The 18805-nt window shown below is 36.3% G+C and overlaps 1 protein-coding gene across 19 annotated transcripts in view; it reads left to right on the top strand.

Annotated features, from left to right (window-relative positions):
- The first annotated feature begins 245 nt into the window (after positions 1-245).
- The window catches only part of LOC131152161 (protein WHAT'S THIS FACTOR 1 homolog, chloroplastic), a 32969-nt gene continuing 14409 nt past the window's right edge, over positions 246-18805 (top strand). For 2 of the 19 annotated variants that reach the window (XR_009135872.1, XR_009135870.1), the window contains exons 1-2: positions 256-1586; positions 3593-3772. Coding sequence is in view for 1 of the 19 variants with exons in the window: in XM_058103861.1 (XP_057959844.1) it covers positions 312-1499 (1188 nt within the window). In the remaining 18 variants the exon portion in view is untranslated. Of the gene's footprint in view, positions 3806-8523; positions 9332-9428; positions 9503-9582; positions 9655-18805 lie in introns of those variants that run through there. The other 17 variants (XR_009135878.1, XR_009135877.1, XR_009135867.1 and 14 more) reach the window with 15 other exon arrangements.

The following is an 18805-nucleotide window of genomic DNA, read 5'->3' as shown; positions in this document are numbered from 1 at the left end:
CATATTAAAATTGGATCATAATTTTTTGAAGATTTCTTGTGAATTTAATATTTATTTCTACGTTTAAATTGTAATTGCTTTATGCATTAATTTTTTTATAATTCTAATTTAGTAAAAAACTCTTGGAAACTTTTGGCCAAGAGTGAGCCTGAGCTCGAGTTTGGGTCCGAACAGGAAATTGAGTGGAGCTCGCCCGAACCGAGCCCAAGGAGTTCCGGACAACCTTGATTTTTCAGCTCGCTCAAGCTTGGGCAGCTGCACTCAGCTGTCTGTGTTTTGTCCCAAAGAAGAAGCTTCTCATTTCCTACAAAATGCTGCAAATCCCCATCTTCTTGCGTCTGCAACTATCTCTTCAATCTTCTCTTATGTATGGAACCGATATCTATGCATTGGTTGCTTCAATCCCGTCGAGGAAATCGCCGTCCATGTGGGTCTCATTCATGCATAAATCAAGCGGAGGGAAAAGACCCAAGAAGAAAATCTACCCCAGGGTCCATGTTCTTGACAGAGTCATGGACCTACAGAAGAAGCCCTCCTTAATTCTGCAGCTGAAGTCCATCGTCCAAAGCCAGAAACAGCAGTGTCTTCTTCTTCGGGACCTCGAAAAGCAAGTTGGGTTCGTTAAAAAATGGAACCTTATGGCTGTAATTGAGAAGTACCCATCAATATTCTATGTGAGTAGTGGCCACAGAACACCCCCTGCTGTTATGCTTACTGAAAGAGCTGCAAATATTGCAGAAGAAGAAGCTCATGCTCGACAGCTGATGGAACCCATTTTGGTTAAGAACCTGAGGAAGCTATTAATGCTGTCTGTGGATTGCAGAGTTCCTCTTGAAACGATAGAATTCATTCAAGCGGAATTAGGGCTGCCTCCTGGCTTCACAGACTCGCTGATTCCAAAGTACCCTCAATTTTTCACCGTAAAAGATGACAATGGGAAGGCTTATCTTCAATTAGAGAATTGGGATTCTTCTCTAGCGGTGACTGCCCGGGAGATGGCATGTGAAGAAACACTGAAATCTGATGGGTATGCTAAGAGGCCTAAGCCTAAGGTCTCCAAAGATGGTAACTTTTCCGGTCCTTTTGCGTTCCGCTTAAGTTTCCCACCTGGTTTTAGGCCAAACAAAAATTATCTTGAGGGAATTGAGAGGTGGCAGAAGATGGAATTCCCTTCTCCGTACTTGAACGCACGGAGATTTGAGGCTGCAGATCCAAAAGCTCGGAAACGGGCGGTGGCTGTGCTTCATGAACTCCTTAGTTTGACAATGGAGAAAAGATTGACATCTGCACAATTGGATGCATTTCATGCGGAGTATTTCTTACCATCTAAGTTATTGCTTTGCTTAATTAAGCATCATGGTATATTTTACATCACTAATAAAGGCGCAAAGAGTACAGTCTTCCTTAAAGAGGCCTACAGTGGGTCAAACTTGATTGATAAATGTCCTCTGTTGAAGTTCAATGATAAATTTGCAGAACTTAGTGGCAGGAGAGATTAATATGTGGAATGGGATGGCTACATCGACTCTCAATTTGGTATTTTTTGATCTTATGCAGTTATCTATATGAATGCCCATGGACATAAGGTATGCTCTGAAACCATGTTTCAGATGATTCAGGTTGTTATATGCTTGGCATGCTCTACCAATCAATTAGTCTAGCTTCGGATCACCTTAGTTATTCCTTTGCACAATTTCTTTATGGGAGCATTTGACCAATTCAAGAATGGCGCACATCCACACAATCACTGCTCTCTGTTTCATTTGCAGTGACTACCATTTTTTTTTTCTAACTAAACTTCTCTTACTTATTATTTCTATTCAAATTTCATTCGGCACATTCCATTACTTTGTGTGACATGTAATGTTCTATTTGATAATGGCTGCAGTTTTATGCTTTTTGAAGTTAATGAGGCTTTGATTTTTAATGCTAGGTCAAGCTTCAATCAATTTAGGTAGAATCTAAATATTCCATCTTTTTTTTTAAGGATATCGAGCTGTTGCTAAGCAATAGATGTAGTATGGCCATTTTTTTATTTTATTTTTTTTGGTATTTACTTGTTATGCATGCTCTGTTCCAATGTTGTGATTGTTGCTGTTAGAAACATGTGAGCAGTTAGATGTTTGACACTTATGCTACATGCTTAACTAAAAAGAAAATTATAAAGGGCAGCCAAGTACTCAAAACTCCAGCATATGTGGGGTCCGGGGAAGGGGTATCTGCTTAGGTAGTTCTTGACAAACAATTGGGAAAGTGATTTATCGATTCTATGTGTGGATTAAATGCATTCTATTTTTCTCCAAAAGGATACTACAATGAAAGCTGTTAGGTTGGATTCATAGGTACATGTATTTGATGAAATAATTTATGAGAATCAAAGTTAGTAGTGGTTTAGGAGAGTTGAGTCTAGTGGCACGGATTAGCCTTATCAGCGAGATTTGTAAACTTCCATTTGTTCTACTTCTTTTGAGTTATATATATATCCAGAGTTTTAGTTGTTTGAGGTATCTATGTTCTTTTTCGTACTTGGATTCCATGGTAATTAATTTCCTTTAGTCCCAAAAGTTTTCATTCAGTTTTTCATCCCAACTACATTCATTAGTTTTACACGCAACAATGCCTTGAGTATGAAGTCCCACATCGTGGGCTGGGCTATATGATATTTTTATGTATGTGTATGCAATAAATTATATAAATCTTAGAACCATCCATAATTTCTACAGTTGTTATTTGCTTACATTTCCTTCTTTGTTTAGAATAGGGACATGTGAGATATTATATATGTTCTTTTGGCTGACTAATATATATCATATGTTTCCGTAAATACATATTTATGTAATCTATGTACACAGACATGCCAAGAGCAAACCCAACTGAATTGGGAATTTTTAGAAAATCAGTTAAGGTGGCATGGGTTATCCAACTTAAAAAAAAAGAAAAAGAAAAACTGGCAGACTTCAAAATAGTGTAGGAAAAAAAGGAGCTTGTTCTAAAGACTATCATAGTTATAGTTTGATTCGGTGCAGTATGGTGGTGGTTCTCTTACTTGTAGGTTGGAGAGAAGCTAATGGTCATTGATTATATATTTTATTTGTATGATTTTTTTGTTTAATAGTGATTTATCATATAATTTCTATAGGGTGTTTTAACCATTATTTCTTGGCTCAACTGTTTAGGAGGGGTGATCTTCAAGTATATTAAATTCCCTAATTTTGTTATTATTGCATTGAATTCCAGTTTCCTTGTGTGCAATAGATTAGGTTTTTAGCTTTGGATTTTGGCACATTGACCACTTTATCTATATATTCAATATATCAGAAAATCTAAAAAATTGTGATGTGTTTGGGAACTTGGAGTTTGGACCTTGGATTGGGGATTGTGTGGATTTGGACAAAATGCAATACAAAATTGAATTGAATTCCATCCCAATCCAAATAATTTCTAGGGCCTGCTATCCATGCTCCGAAACCCAACCTATTTAAGTTTGGATAACTTTTGAAATTTTCTTCTACATTTTTTCAAATGATTTGTGAAAAATTAAATATCTTGCTTTTGTTATTTTGATGTTGATTTCTAGTGAATGGCTGCCTAGGTTGGCCTAATTTTGGGTGCACTGCAATTGCTTGTCTTGAGTGTTCCGCTCTGCTAATAAGCCTCTACGTAGAAAGGCCGAGTGGTTCTCAATAACTCCAATGCAGATGATGACGATGATCAATGGAGTGTTGAACTTATTCTCATGCATGTGGGTATGTTGGACCTGTTCATAATTCAGGTAGTTGGACTGTTGAACCTGTTCATAATTCAGGTAGTTGGTACGACTCTAGGTGTAGTTTAAACTTTCCCTCTTAGATTCAAACTCTTTTTTAAGTTACCATATCCTTTAATAATTATATATATGTATGATGAGATCACTGTTTCTCATCTTTCTTTAAGCATGTACATACACAGATCTATTCTTTGAATCTTTATTCATGTACTTGCATACTTACCAGCTTTCTGTCAGTGTTTTATACATTTTAAGCATGTAGATGTTCATGGATTGTCCTGTTACCACCGCATGCTATTTACCTTCTTTTGGCAGCTATTATTTAAGTTTTCTTTATATATTGCAAGTGTCTATTATGAATGGTGCATTACATTTGGATCACGACATGGTTTATATTGTCTTGCATTTAATTACTTAGACAATTGTATGAAGTCGAGGCCTCTAACATTGTTCATAGCACTTTTATGCACCTTAGATTGTAATATTGAGAAATAAGTTCTTTAATATATTTCAATGCTCAAAATTTTGTTGATATTAGATAGAAAATTTTGAAACTGGGGAAAGGGGAATAACAATAGATATGAAGTGAAGAAGTGAACGTGGAACTTATTGGATTGTAGAGTCACTTATCAAGTTGCAAAGGGAATTTAATTATATGATTGTGAGGCTCACCATTTTCTTAGATATAGAAAGTTGGCAGGAATGGAACATATGCTTAAAAATGAGTTTAGCTGAAATAATGATGGTAAGGTGAATTATTTTAACTTCTTAAAAAGGTGACTGATTAATAGTATAAGAAAATACGAAGTAAGAAACAATGACCACTATTGTTGGAAATGTGGAAAAAGTCTTCATCTTCCATGACAAATTGATGGACTTGTCACCTCTCTCTGAACCAACTTCATTGACCAACAAATGGAGCTAGGCCTTTCAGAAAATGCTAAAGTTGCTGACTCCTGCAGGAATGGGGAATGGAACCGGCCAAGAAGGCTATCTCACAATGGAGCTTTAATAAAAACCAATCTAAACTGTACTCTTATTCTTGAAAATGAAGACACATACATTTGGATACATTCAGCCTCCGAAAATTTTACTTTCAGCTCAGCCTGGCATCTCATTAGAAAAGAAAAAAAAAAAAGACTCAGTTTAATAGCACTCAGCAATTCAGTTCAAAAAGAATATCCCATGCTTTTCCTTCATCCTAGCAATCCTAAATAGACTCAATACTCTTCAAAAGCTGGAAAAATAGGGAATTGTTAGCAGCCCCAATTGCAGACTTTGCAGCAATGCAGAGTAGGACAGAGACCATTTTTTTTTTTTTAAGCTGTGAACTTTCCAACAAAGTTTACCATGAGGCTTTCTCAAAATTCAATATGGAAAAGCAGTGTCTCTTATGGAATGCTGAACTTCACTAGATCTTTTCTCTGTGAAAAGAAAGGAAGAACGATGCTTGGAGACTGCTATGGACTGCTACAGTTTACCAAATCTGGAAAGCCTCCCTTATCTACAACCAAGAACCTTTCATCTCTGAAAATATTATATATAAAATACAGCAAGATGTAAAAACAAAAGTGATAGATTAAGCAGCAGTTCCGTCTGCTGCTGCATTTTCTTTGTTTCTGTTGGCAGTTCCCAATCCTTGGCTTGGTACGAAGACTGTTTTTATTGTACTCTTTCTTAAAAAGAAAAAAAAAGAAAAGCAATGACACTGGAGAGAAATTAAATGTGGCTTGGGTGGGAGAAGATGAGAGGGGATTCATTTGAAATGCCTTAGGCATAGACAAGAATGATCAATGCATACAATTGATTTGTAGAACTGCTAGGATTAAGCTTGAAAGATCTAAAAGGGTAAGAGGGATGTTGCACAGTAAGTATGGTGATCTGTAGCAAGTATTGGATCCAATGGAATGGTTGGGATGCTAAGGTGACTATGTGTTGTCAGTCATGTGAGTCCTTAGGAATTTATTTCTTAGAGTCCCCATCGATTTCTTCCTTGGGTGGTGGGGTTTCACATTGGCTATGTGGAGAGAGTCTATTTCTGGAAGGAACAGCAGTTTGGAATGTTCCCTTTTGTTTGGCTTATCCTCCTCTATGCTGTCTATCTGGTTGTCACAATGCTCCCATTTCTGTTCTTTTCTGAGAGGTATTATGTTGTGGATTATTTTTTTTATCTGGAAAAGGTAAGATGAATATATTAACAATGGGAAACTAAACAAATACAATCACAACACAGCCACAACACCAGGCCACAAGCCATACTACAGAACAATTACTACAAGAGCAGAGGAACAGACTCCAGCTGTTAGGACTGCCCAAAAAGAAACTAAAACAAAGACAGCAAGAACAACACCCCTTTTTCAACCTTCCAAATCTAAGATTTACATCCTGAAGAACTTTGCATTCTATGGCTTTAGCATTGAAAGCAATTTGGTCAAAGAAAAGAGAATTTCGTGTTCTCCAAATCTGGTACACAATAGCAGCCTAGATTAGTCTCAAAAAGTTTTTTTTCCCTCTCCTTTCCCAATGAAGAAATCCACCCTACCTCTGCAGTCCAAGATCAGCATTGCCTGCAAATGTTGAATCTAGCATAAGATTCGATATACACTTCAAAGGATTCACAGTTGAAAAAAAGATGATCCCAATCTTCAGCTGAAATGCCACAGATTCTGCATATAGAACTGTTAACAATACCCCACTTGTGTAACTTATCTAGAGTATTGTGTCTCTTCTGCCAAGCAGTAAAGGAGAATCTTGGGACAGTCCTTCGAGACCAAATCTTGGGACATTCATTTCTATGTCTGATTAAGTTCTAAGCTAAGGTGAAGGGGAATCCCATAAAGAAGTATGAAGCCAAATGCATTTGTCATCCATATGTGAAATTTAAGTGTATGAGAGACTGCTCTTTATCTGCTCAGCGTTTTGAGAAAGCCTCTTTGGAAAATTCCATATTTCATTTTTATAAAAATCCACAACATTTGCATTACTTGGAATACCCAACTCTATTGGCAAGTGATAATTTAAGTTAGCTAGAAGAGGTGATAAAAGGCATCCAGTTGTCATAGAAGAAGTATGTATTTTCCCCATTTCTAATCTTGACTTTGAATCAGCTATATGCTTCCTGGTCTTCAGAGCTTCTTTCCAATTGTGTCTCGTGGAATTTTATATTTTAGAAGGAATTTGAAAGAGAGAAACAATCTTGTTCAGTTGTTAGGCAGGGCTTTTGATGCCTTAGGAGAACTTCCTTGTAAACCTTTCTTTGATCATTGTGCTCATGGTTGAAACAGGGTTCTGTTCCCTTTGTAAAATCAAGGCCTTTACTTGGTCTACGATTCTTAATAGGATATTACTGATGATTTGCTTCAGATCAGAAGACACTATAAAGTTTTGTTAATAGGATGAGTACCGATGTGTGCTTACTTTGTCTCCAGAGTGGTGAGTCCAATGCACATTTGTTCTTGCATTGCTCTTTCTCCTGGAACATTTGGAGCTGGGTTTTTTGGTGTTTTTTTGGTGCAATGTGTGTACCTTTCTTCTAGTGGTGTGCTACTTTTGCTGTGGTGGTGTATTTGGCGGAGCGGAACCCTTGAATCTTCAATAGAAGTGTAATGCTTTTGATTTAGTTTCAACTATGTTTTTCGGCTTCACTGTGGTGCTCCGCTTTGGGTTGTTTAGAGGTGTGCAGCTTGTGTGCAAGGGGATTGGAAAGCCTTATTACATGACCAGTGTTTTTCTTTCTTTTGTTTGTTTTAGGAGGATGCCTTGTCGTACAATTCTTAATTCTTCTCGAAAGGGCAAGAGGGAGGTGACAGAGAATATGAAGTATTAAGAAAGAACATGATTGGCAAGACTTTGGTGGAAATTTTGGCCCTTGATACGGTGGATGTGTAAGTGGGTCAATGTAGCAAATCCTGAGTAGTTGGGATTAGGACTTAATTGTGTTGTGCAGAAAGGACAAAACATGATAATTCCACATGACAGGAATGTGATTATCAAAATTCAACATATCTAACAGAATTCCATGGATCAATGGCATTACAAAATCAGCCACTATATTTTGTCTCTCAAACAAAAGAACACTCACTACAGCCCGGCAGCCCCCCCCCGGGGTGCCTTGAGTGGACATGGGCGAGCTGCAAATCTCTTTGTTATAGGAGGTCTTCAGTTTGATTCCGCATGAGAGCTAATTCTCTACTAACTTGGGCATGCTTGGGGTCTGAGCCTCTACCTACAGTTTGGTGCTGCACTGGGGGAGAGTGGTTCCAAAGGGATCATCTGGTGTTTGGAGTTCTAGGTTAACCAAGAAAAAAACACTTATTTGTCTTTTAGTGAAAACTGGGGGAGGGCATTGAAACTAAGAATAATTCTATATAAGACCAAATATTTGTTACTTGAATTTCCATTTTTGCAATTTTATCTTGTTATTTTATTCTTTTTTTTCAAACTATTGAATTGCAATTTATTAGAATGGGAACATATTTATTCCATAACTGACTTTGTATTTTTAGCAATCGCGAGGTAAGCTGATTCTACTTTCTAGGTTTAAAATATATTCAGTCAATTCCAGTTAGAAAATTTGGGAATGGTTCACATATATAAGATTGCAACGTGGAGAAATTTGACTCCTTAATTTTCTTCCCACCTTTAATATTCTTGTTTTTAAGCTATATTTGATATTCTTGTATTCAGCTTTTGTAGTTTGTTGAAAGATGATATCCATCAATGTCTATGAATTGAATGATATGTATGCTTGCATACAGATAAATGGATATGGAAGGAATAACACTGCAAAGGCACCTACAAGAAATCAAAAAGGTTAGAAAATTATTTGTAGAAATTCATATGCAAGACATGCACAGGATTTAAGAAGAAATCCAAGAAGAAAATGTAGTCACGTATTGAACATCTGTGAACCAAGCCAGATGTTGGAGGACTTGCCCTGTTTTTGTTGACAGGGGTGAGATACAAGCAGCATTGAGACCATATTAAGTCTTTTCTGAAAACTGAGCTCCTGTTGCCGCCCCGGGGGGGGGGGGGGGGAGGGGAAGCTTCCCCTGGAAAGCCATATGAAGTTCTGCACTGACTGATGTTGTTTTGAGGTGAAGAACCCCAAAGAGGGGGATCCTTGTTAACAAGAGTTCTCTCTGCAAAAATACTGTTGAAATTGTACAGCGCACTATTAGAAAACAAAAATCAATTGTACAGCACATCGTACTTTATTACATTTAGACGAATTATTTGCGGAATTTGGCTTACCCTACCATTGGCATTTGTTGGGCAGCAGCCACATGTATTGATGATGAACTGTGGGTGTGGAAGGGGTCAGCATTCCAGTGCAGGGAGGGAAAGGCTCATTGTTTTTATTCATCTCACAATGTTGTTGGGTTGTGTGGAGGGATACAAATAGGAGTTCAAATGATGTGTGCATCAAAAGGTTGAAATTTTTGTTTAGTGGGAGGACTTTTCAAATGTACAAGCTGTTTTAGACTTTTTAATGATTTTATGTCTTGTAAATGAGGCTTTTTGGCGCCTTTTTATGAATATTTGCTCTTACCTTATCCAAAGAAAGAGAGGGAAAAAATTGGATTATAAATAATTAAAAATAACTAGATTGTCTTTGTTTAGATATTCTTATTTTCTAAAAAGGAACTGAAATATGTACCAGGGCAAGGCAGCCCCCAAAAAATGATGCTGCATATGGGGAATTGCAGATTTATCAAGCACTTGAATTAGTTATTGGTAGGTATGATGTTTTATATCACTTATGTTAATCAAATTTTCTGACTGCCTACTGTGAATATTGTTTTAATGTGTGGAAGGTGGAGATGGAACCCCATTTTACTGTCCAGAATCATTTTTTTGGAGCAAATTTGCAGTTTCACTACAATGAGGTAAGGAAGTCCTTAAGGGTGCAACTATTTCTTGGTCTGGGCTTGGCTTGTTTATGCATCCTTAGCCTATGTTTTGTGCAATACAGCTATGGGATCGGAATGGCTAGGAGGAGGTTTCTTAGTCCCCCTCACATGGGCAGTCAGCCAAGGGAGCTAAAAGGCATAAAAATTAAAAGTAAAAAAAAAAAATACCTATGTCCTATCCTATACCTTATAGATGGCAAATTAAACACCGAGTGTGATAATTATCCTATTCAGTCCTATCCAGTACTATTCTGCTAGTCTAATCTTACAATACCTTATCCTATCAAGCAACTAAAAAAACAAAAAGGCAGCCCGGTGCATAAAGCTCCCACATATGTGGGGTCCGAGGAAGGGACTGACCATAATGAGAAAATTCATGGAAAACAAGAGATATTCTGAATCTGCAAGTTGGGATGTAATTGTATTTTTGTTTTTAAATTACCTTTTTGATTCTAGAATATTATTATCTTGGAAAATAGTGTTTGATTCTATTTAAAATTTGGTTTTATTTAGGTTTATACTTTTTTATTTGCTCTCAGCATTGTAGGCCTATAAATACCTGTGTATTAATTTTTCTAGAGTTCCTAGCCCTTTATATTTCAACAGAAAGCAAAATCTTGGAAAAGGGATAAAGACCGTTACTAATTTTTCTAGAGTTCCTAGCCCTTTTTATTTCAACAGAAAGCAAAATCTTGGAAAAGGTAATGATTCTATTGAATTGTCTATCATTTTTGATTGTAAATCAGTTTGCTGTCTTTTGGAAGCAATTGTTAAGTATGAGATGGGGGACATCTAAACAACTGGCATATTAACCAAAATCAGTCTCCAAAAATTCAGCAAGTGTGGTTTCTTTATTCTGTAGTATCGAGTTTGTACACCTACATTTGTGGTTTCACTCAAATTGATGTGTGGGAATCATTTCTTAGATCTAGTTTTCTCTATTATAGCTGGTGCCTATATTGCATGCTTAGTGGGAAATACATGCTCAGCTTTGAAGCTGTATTTTGTTCTATCCAAAATACTATTTCAGACTACTGCTGGGAATTGCCTCTTCTTTTGAAAAAAGACTATGACCTTTTGTTCAGGTTTAGCAAAAAGACACTGACTTTCCCTAAGGTTTAGCGAAAAGATAGAACCTGCACTGAGACTTCAAGAATCCCCACGGATTTCATCGGACTTTTGATTTCAAGGGCACCTATATCCCCTTGGTTAATTTACTGTTAAGTAGCCAAATAAACCTTCAAAAAATGGACTATTGTCCTTTTGTGCCCTTGGCATACACAAAATAGCAAAACAATTACCAGAAATGCATCCCCAATTTTGAAAAAAACAAAATGTGGTAACTGGGAAAAAAGTATCTGTCGTTCATTTTCTATCCAAAAATGGGTAATTCCTCCAAAAAAAAGTGCAAACTGTATAATTGAGGACGAATTTCCAATCACTGTTATTTGATTTTATGTATGTCGAGGGAAAAAAGGGACATAAAAATCAATCACTGTTATTCCAATCTTTTGAAATTTATTTGGCTATTTGACAATAAATTAATGAAAAGCGCATAAGTGTCCGAAAAATCAAATGTCTATAGAGATCTTTGAAGGAGAGGTGTGTATCTTTTTCCAAATCTCTAGGGAAGTCTATAGCTTTTACCTCTTTTTTCTGCTTGATAGGTTTCAGCTCATATCTGATAAAACTGCCAGAAGTCACTTATCTTATGTCCTGTTACTAAAATCTTTAGTATGGCTTACCATATTTCTAGAGCTTCTTGTTGCTATTTTAACAATTCTCTTTCTCCCTGTCTCTGCAACAGCACCATTTTTTGGTTACGTGATATACCATTTGAATGCATACTCCCCTGGTTAAAGACAACAAAATTCCTCCACCAAATGCTTTATTCCACAATCATATCCCTTGCAGCCCCAATGCATTGTCAGTTTTGGCCTCTTTCCATCTTCCTCTCTCCCTAGTTCTCGCCCTGAAACTCCATAGCTGTGCTTCTCTGCAGGTGCAACAGAAGGAAAGTTCATTCCTGGTGCGTAACTATCTCCACCTCATTGTTTTTGTTGTGCAAGTTTTTCCTTCTCCTTGCTCTACTTATCTACACTCTCATCTCCTGTCCACATCAACAGGTACCGCCAGCCCTAGCTCTGAAGCTGGCTTTCCCCTCTCAACTTATTCTAAGTTGGAATCACCATTTGTTTAACTGTTCACAATTCTCTTGCAATGCAACACAATCTCCTATATCTCTGGCTTGTCCTCAATCTCAGCACTCTGGCACGTACTCAAGTTTGTTTTTAAAGCTTACTATTTCTGATTTAGTGTTGTCCTTGATTTTGGATTATTTCATTTGTGTTCTGATTTAGTTAATTCTTTCCATTTAGGCTATGATTTATGTTCCTGATTTAGGCTTTGATTTGTGTTTTTAGTTTTAGGCTATTAGGCTTTGATTTCTATTACTCATTGTTGATTTCTGATTTAAACTCTCTTCAGTTTAATTTAGAGGGTATTTGTGTTTTTTGATTTCGAGGGTAAGGAACTGTTCTTAGAGAAATAGATGGTAAGCTACAAATATGGTGGCAGCCAAAAGCAGGGTAATCAGTTTGGTACAGAAATGGTTTTTACAGTAATCACTCATTTGGAAGGGAAATCAGGAGGTCAGAATGCTTTGGATACATTGGAAATTTAGAGTAAAGTAGGGGGCTTAGAATAACTGAATCTTATTAACAAGTTACAAGTTAGAGAAAAAACAGCACATTCAAGATTATCACAATGAGAAAGTACTATGATGCACCTTGTGTAACATTCATGCATCATAATCTGACTTGCTTAAAAATGATTAATTGTGTTTATTATTAATCTTAGCTTTGCCAATTTTGCTCTAACACGCCCCCAACCCTTGGACATTGTTGAGGAGAAGAGTTAGAATGTTCAGTCTTTTTGCTAAACAGATTGGTTGCATATGTAATCAAAAGGGGCACCCAAGATTAGTGTTATGAAAAGCCCAAGCACAGGGGCTGCCAGACTATTGTATAGAATGCTAGAAGCGATGGAGGCAGAAAGCACTACTATAAAGAATTGAAAGTATTCTTTAACTGTGACACAAAAATGGTTGAAAGAAAAAAAATTAAGAAAGAACATTATAAATCATTTCTAGATCAATCTCAACACATAAAAATGCCTTTTATTTTTTGCTTGCAATACTACAGTGCCGGTGAATTGTGTTCAAAGCACCGCTTATTTCTTTTTGTCACATGCTATGTAGCATCACTAGTTTGTGTTCATTATTGTGATTTTCTCTGAACCCCAAATTTGATAATCCATTGTTTGGATTGAAGAAGGTGGGAATAAATGTGCGATCACAACTCAAAAAAATGTATTACAACCTATCTTGTGTAGAGGAAGTGAAGATTTATCAGAGGTCTAGGGAACAAGCATAACCATTGTGAAGAAGGACCACCCTGAAGACTGCAAGGAATTTGGGGTAGAAAGGGATGATTAAGAAATGCAGCATCACAGAAGAGAAATACAGAATCAAAAGAGAGTCAAATGCTCAATTCTGATCTTGGTTTATATATTCTAGTAGCAAAAGAAACGTACTGTTGGCTGTCAAATTGTTCTAGGGATTTCTTGGGAATTAGATTATCTCTTGCAAGCTTGATTAAAGGCCGCACAGGTTTGCATGGATGGATCTTTTGGGAGGTTAGATAAGTTTTTTTAATTGTTGGATATTTGTTTTGACTTGATGAGGAGCCAAATGTATAATATCTGGCATGAAGCTATATTAAAGGTGATGCTTTGGTAGTACACAACCTTTGTCCTGATATGATTATTAAGGGTTTGTTTGGTATCGTTTCTGTTTCCTATCTTCAGTTTTTGTTTTTGTACAATGAAGAAACAAATTATAAAGACCTGTTTGTTTAAGTTGCTAGTTTTTTGTTTCAGTTGTCGTTTTCAACTATTTGAGAAAAAAAGCTAAAAATAAGAGTTTTGACAACCCGTTGTCGAAATATTTTAAAATCCAGAATTAACATTTTTGGATTAAATCATTCATTTTATACATTTTAATTAAAATAAAATGATCATATGAATTTAAGATATAATTGAAATAAAAATGTCCATTAAATTTTAAAAAAATATTAAAAAAAAAGCCACTTACAAAATATTTTTACTATTTTTTCAATTGTCATGTACACTTCGATTGTTATTGTGAAGTGAATTTTGAAATGTAATAATTTAGTAAAATAATTATAATAATTTTAATTTTATTATAATATTTTAATTTGTATTACTTTGTAATTTTATTATTTTAATCATATTTCTAAATTGTTATCTGATTCAAGGAAAAAAATGAGCATTTGTTGAATCAAGTTTTTAATTTGTTTTAATTTTAGAAATATTAACCAAGTTGCTGGTTTTCGGTTTTTAGTTTTTGTATCTAGCTTTTATTTTTTGTTTTTGGTGTTCATTTTCATAATTTTAACAGTGATTCCAAACGACCCCTAAATTTCTGTGTAGTGGGTTTTCGACAAAAATCCAGCTCCATATTTAACTAGTGCTTTGGTAGTACACGGCTTACCATTTACCCCCTCCATTGTCCAGGTTTCAGTGATAGGCCCCATTAACCTTCCCCTAAATTGCTAATGTGCTGTGGTTTATTACATTATTCTCCCTTTTGTAATCAAGTAAGTAGCCCACATTGACCTGACCTGATGTTTTAAGTGATGAAGAAAAAGTTTGAATATTATCAATATCATTTGTAAGGAGTGTTCTATATAACATATTATCACTTTGTAAGGAGTTCTCCGTATAAAAGATTAGCAGCACACAGTTGTAACTATGAAAACAAAACCAAAGCAGGTTTCTATGTCAGGTATTGAAATTCTAGTGCTAAAACCTCTCTCCGAACTAGCATCTTTTAGTACTGTTTCCCACAAATGAATCACTCAAAATGCCTTCCTTTCAGTTGACATAGTACATACAGCCAGACATGCATTGTATTATACACGAAAATGATGCCTCCGTAAAATAAAACATGAAAATGCATCATACTGTGCATGAAAATGTTTCATATTATACATGAAAATGAACCAGTTCCCCAAAAAATTTCTGGTTATTTTTTCCCAATGATTTTTTTTTTTCTTTTTCTTCCATCCTATGACCACAATCCAACCAATTCTCTAAATATTTTTGTTACTTGTACTCTTTGAAGAATACTAATATTTAGTTTTGTTGCATTCACTTGTGATTTTAAATTCAGCTTGAGCACATCTCTCTGTCTGCTCCCTCTCTCTTGAGGAAAAAAAAAGTCCTGTGCTCATGTCGTAGAACTAGATGTTCCATGCTTTCATTATTTTATCCTTCTTCTCAGCCAATCTCTTATTATTTTTTATCTCCTAATTTTTTTTTAATGTCTTAATCTGATTATTGATTTTTCTGCTTTTGCATGTTATATTATGTCTAGGGGTATGAATTGATTTACTTTCAATTTATGTATCCTTAATTTTTCATTTAAAGCTTATCACCAACATTCTGAGAGAGTTTCCAACTTGTTCCATGCAAATGGATTGCTGTACCTTGAGTTCTGTGTGAAATCAGAATAGGTTTTCTATATTTCTTGAATGTCTGTACAAGCCGATACATTACACTTATTATACAATTGGGTATGCTAAAGATGGAAATAATCTCCTAAAATAATCTCTCTTAATAATAGACAATCTTCTACATAAATATCCCCTAAATCACTCCAAGACACTCGGGATTTCTACACTCCACCCCGAAGTTGGATCATAGATATTGATCATATCCAACTTGCAGATGAAATCATCAAAACTCTGTCGGGCTAAACCTTTGGTAAAGATGTTTGCTATTTGTTCTTTGGTAGAAACATAAGTCATACAAATGGTTTCTTCTTCAACCTTTTCTTTGATAAAGCGTCGGTCCACTTCTACATGCTTAGTCCCGTTTTGTTGAACTAGATTGAGAGAGATACTGATGGCTGCTTTGTTATCACATTTGAGTTTGATAGGGAATTTCACTGTGATTTGTAGTTCTTCCAAAAGTTTCCGTAACCATAGTTTTTCACAGATCCCTTGTGCAACTGCCCTGGACTCAGCTTCAGCACTACTTCGAGCCATTACATTTTGTTTTTTACTCCTCCAAGTCACCAAATTTCCCCATACAAAGGTGCAATATCAGGTGATAGACCTTCTATCTTCTGCTGATCCTGCCCAATCAGCATCTGTGAAAACTTCTACTTCCTTGCTTTCACACTTCTTGAAGAAGAGTCCTTTTGCCCGGAGAACCCTTGAGATACCTGAGAATCTTGTACACAGCCTCTAGGTGAGTCTTCTTTGGTGAATGCATGTGTTGGCTTACCACACTTACTGCAAATGCGATGTTGGGTCTGGTATGTGATAGATAGATTCGTTTACTAATCAATCTTTGATACCTCTCCTTTTCAACCGATATTCCGCAGTTTTCAACTCTCTTTATTGCTTCAATGGGGGTTTCACTAGGTTTGCATCCAAGCATGCCAGTTTCAGTTAGGAGATCAAGGATATACTTTCGCTGAGAGACACTGATACCCTTTTTTGATCTAGCAACTTCCATTCCCAAGAAGTACCGCATTCGTCACAGGTCTTTAACTTCAAACTCAGTAGCTAGGACTTTTTTCAATCGTTCCATCTCCATTGTATCATCTCCAGTTAGGATTATATCATCAACATACACAATCAGAATTGTTTTCTTCCCACTTTCAAACTGTTGGAAAAACATAGTGTGATATGACTGCCCTTGTCGATATCCTTGGTTTTTTATCACCTTCGCAAATCTGTCGAACCATGCTTTAGGAGATTGCTTGAGTCCATACAGGGACTTCTTGAGTTTATTTACTCTATTTTCTTCACCTTTCTTACTGAAACCTGGCGGTATCGTCATGTAAACTTCTTCTTCTAATTCGTCATTTAGAAATGCATTCTTAATGTCGAGTTGTTGAAGTGGCCAATCCAAGTTGGCTGTCAAGGACAGGAGAACCCGAACTGTATTCAATTTTGCCACCGGTTCAAATGTCTCCGTATAGTCAATGCCATAGGTCTGTGTAAACCCTTTTGCAACAAGACGGGCTTTATACCGTTAAAATGTCCCATCGGCTCTATATTTCGCCGTGAAGACCCATTTGCAGCCTATTGGCTTCTTCCTTCTCGAAAAATTCATAACATCCCAAGTTCCATTCTTTTCCAGGGCTCGCATTTCCTCCATGATGACTTCCCTCCATTCAGGAATCTCCAAGGCTTCCTGGATTCTTTGGAATTTTTATCTTATCGAGGTTAGAGGTAAAAGCACGACACCCTGTGGACACAGTTTTATAAGACATGTATTTTGACAAGGGATAGAGAGTACATGTCCTAGTTTGTTTCCTGAGAGCAATGGGTAAATTGATGTCATCAAGTGCAGACTTATCAGAAGGAAGTTCATGGCCATTTGGATTAATTAGTTGATCGGGATTGGGCATGGACTCATGGTTGCTCGGAGCTATCACTGGTTCCAACTCTCTTGGTGCCTCAGGTATGATATTCTCCTCGTTCTTTGATTTTGGCTTCCTTGAGTAAACAAATATCTCTTTGTTATTTTGTTTTTGTGCATCTCCCCTTGAATTTAAGTGGTCTTTTGTACATGACAGATTAGGGAATGGTGTAGTGGTGTTGTCAGACTCAGTGTATGGCACAAATTCATCAACAGAGAAATCAAAGAACCGATCTTCACTCCAATTCTCTCCCTGAAGAGAGGGCTTTTGGAAGTAAGGACTGGTTTCAAAGAACGTGACATCAAGGCTAACAAACAATTTTTTTGTGAAAGGATCATAACATTTGTAGCCTTTCTGAGTAGGAGAGTAACCAATAAAAACACACTTAATGTCACGAGGTTCCAATTTATCTCTATTGTGAGCAAGAACATGTACAAATGCAGTACACCCAAAAATTTTTAGGGAGAGATTAGAGTTAAGCCGAGAGTTGGGAAATCATTCTTGGAATTTTTGGAGAGGAGTGGCAAAAGAAAGAACCCGACTAGGCATTCTATTAATGAGATATGTAGCTGTTAAAATGACATTGCCCCAAAAATATTTTTTCATATTTGTAGTGAACATCAATGCTTGAGCTACTTCAAGAATATGCCTATTTTTGCGTTCGGCAGCCCCATTTTGTTGATGGGTATCCACACAGGAACTTTGATGGATAATTCCATTTTCTTGAAGATAATTTTCCAAGATATTATTGAAATATTCTGTACCATTATCAGTACGCAAGATTTAAAGGTGAGTTAGGAATTGCGTTTGAATCATGGAGTGAAAATTGATAAAAATAGAACGGACTTCAGTTTTATATTTCAATAGGTAAAGCCAACAAATACGAGTGTGATCATCAATAAAAGTAACAAACCATTTCATGTGAGTGCGATTAAGAGAGCGTGAGAACCCCCATAAATCACTATGAATCATAGTAAAAGGTCTGGATGGTTTGTATGTGGATTTTGGAAAGGAATTACGATGGTGTTTTGCAAGTTTACAAATTTCACACTGAAAATCAGAAGACGTCTTATTTGAACAAATGGAAGGAAATAAACATCTTAAGTATTGAAAATTTGGATGACCTATCCTAGAATGCCATAACAAAATTTCACTATCCTTAGAAACATATGCAGAATCACAAATAGCAGTTTGACATTGTTCACTCATATTCGCCTCCTCAAAGTAGTAGAGTCCCTCACACTCCTTAGCACTGTCAATTGTCTTCCCTGATGATAGGTCCTAAAAAGTACAGTGAGAGGAAACGAATTTAGCAGAGCAATTGGAATCTTTTGTCAACTGACTAATGAATAACAAATTGCAAGGCAACCTAGGGATGTGTAGGATAGATTCTAGAAATATAGAGTAAGAGATTCGAATACTCCCTTTGCTTGCAACAAATGAGAGTGAATCGAGTGATCCGTATGCAATTTTAACTTTCAAATTTCCAGCACTAGGTGAATACGATGAGAATAGATAATAGGAATCAGTCATATGATTAGAGGCACCAAAATCAATTATCCATGGTGATTTGTAATGAGAGATGATATTTAAGGCTATCAAAAAATT

The sequence above is a fragment of the Malania oleifera genome, chromosome 3 (assembly GCF_029873635.1).
Source record: "Malania oleifera isolate guangnan ecotype guangnan chromosome 3, ASM2987363v1, whole genome shotgun sequence".
Lineage (NCBI taxonomy): Eukaryota > Viridiplantae > Streptophyta > Magnoliopsida > Santalales > Ximeniaceae > Malania > Malania oleifera.
The sequence above is the reverse complement of the archived record's forward strand: the minus strand, read 5'-3'. Positions and strand labels throughout refer to the sequence as shown.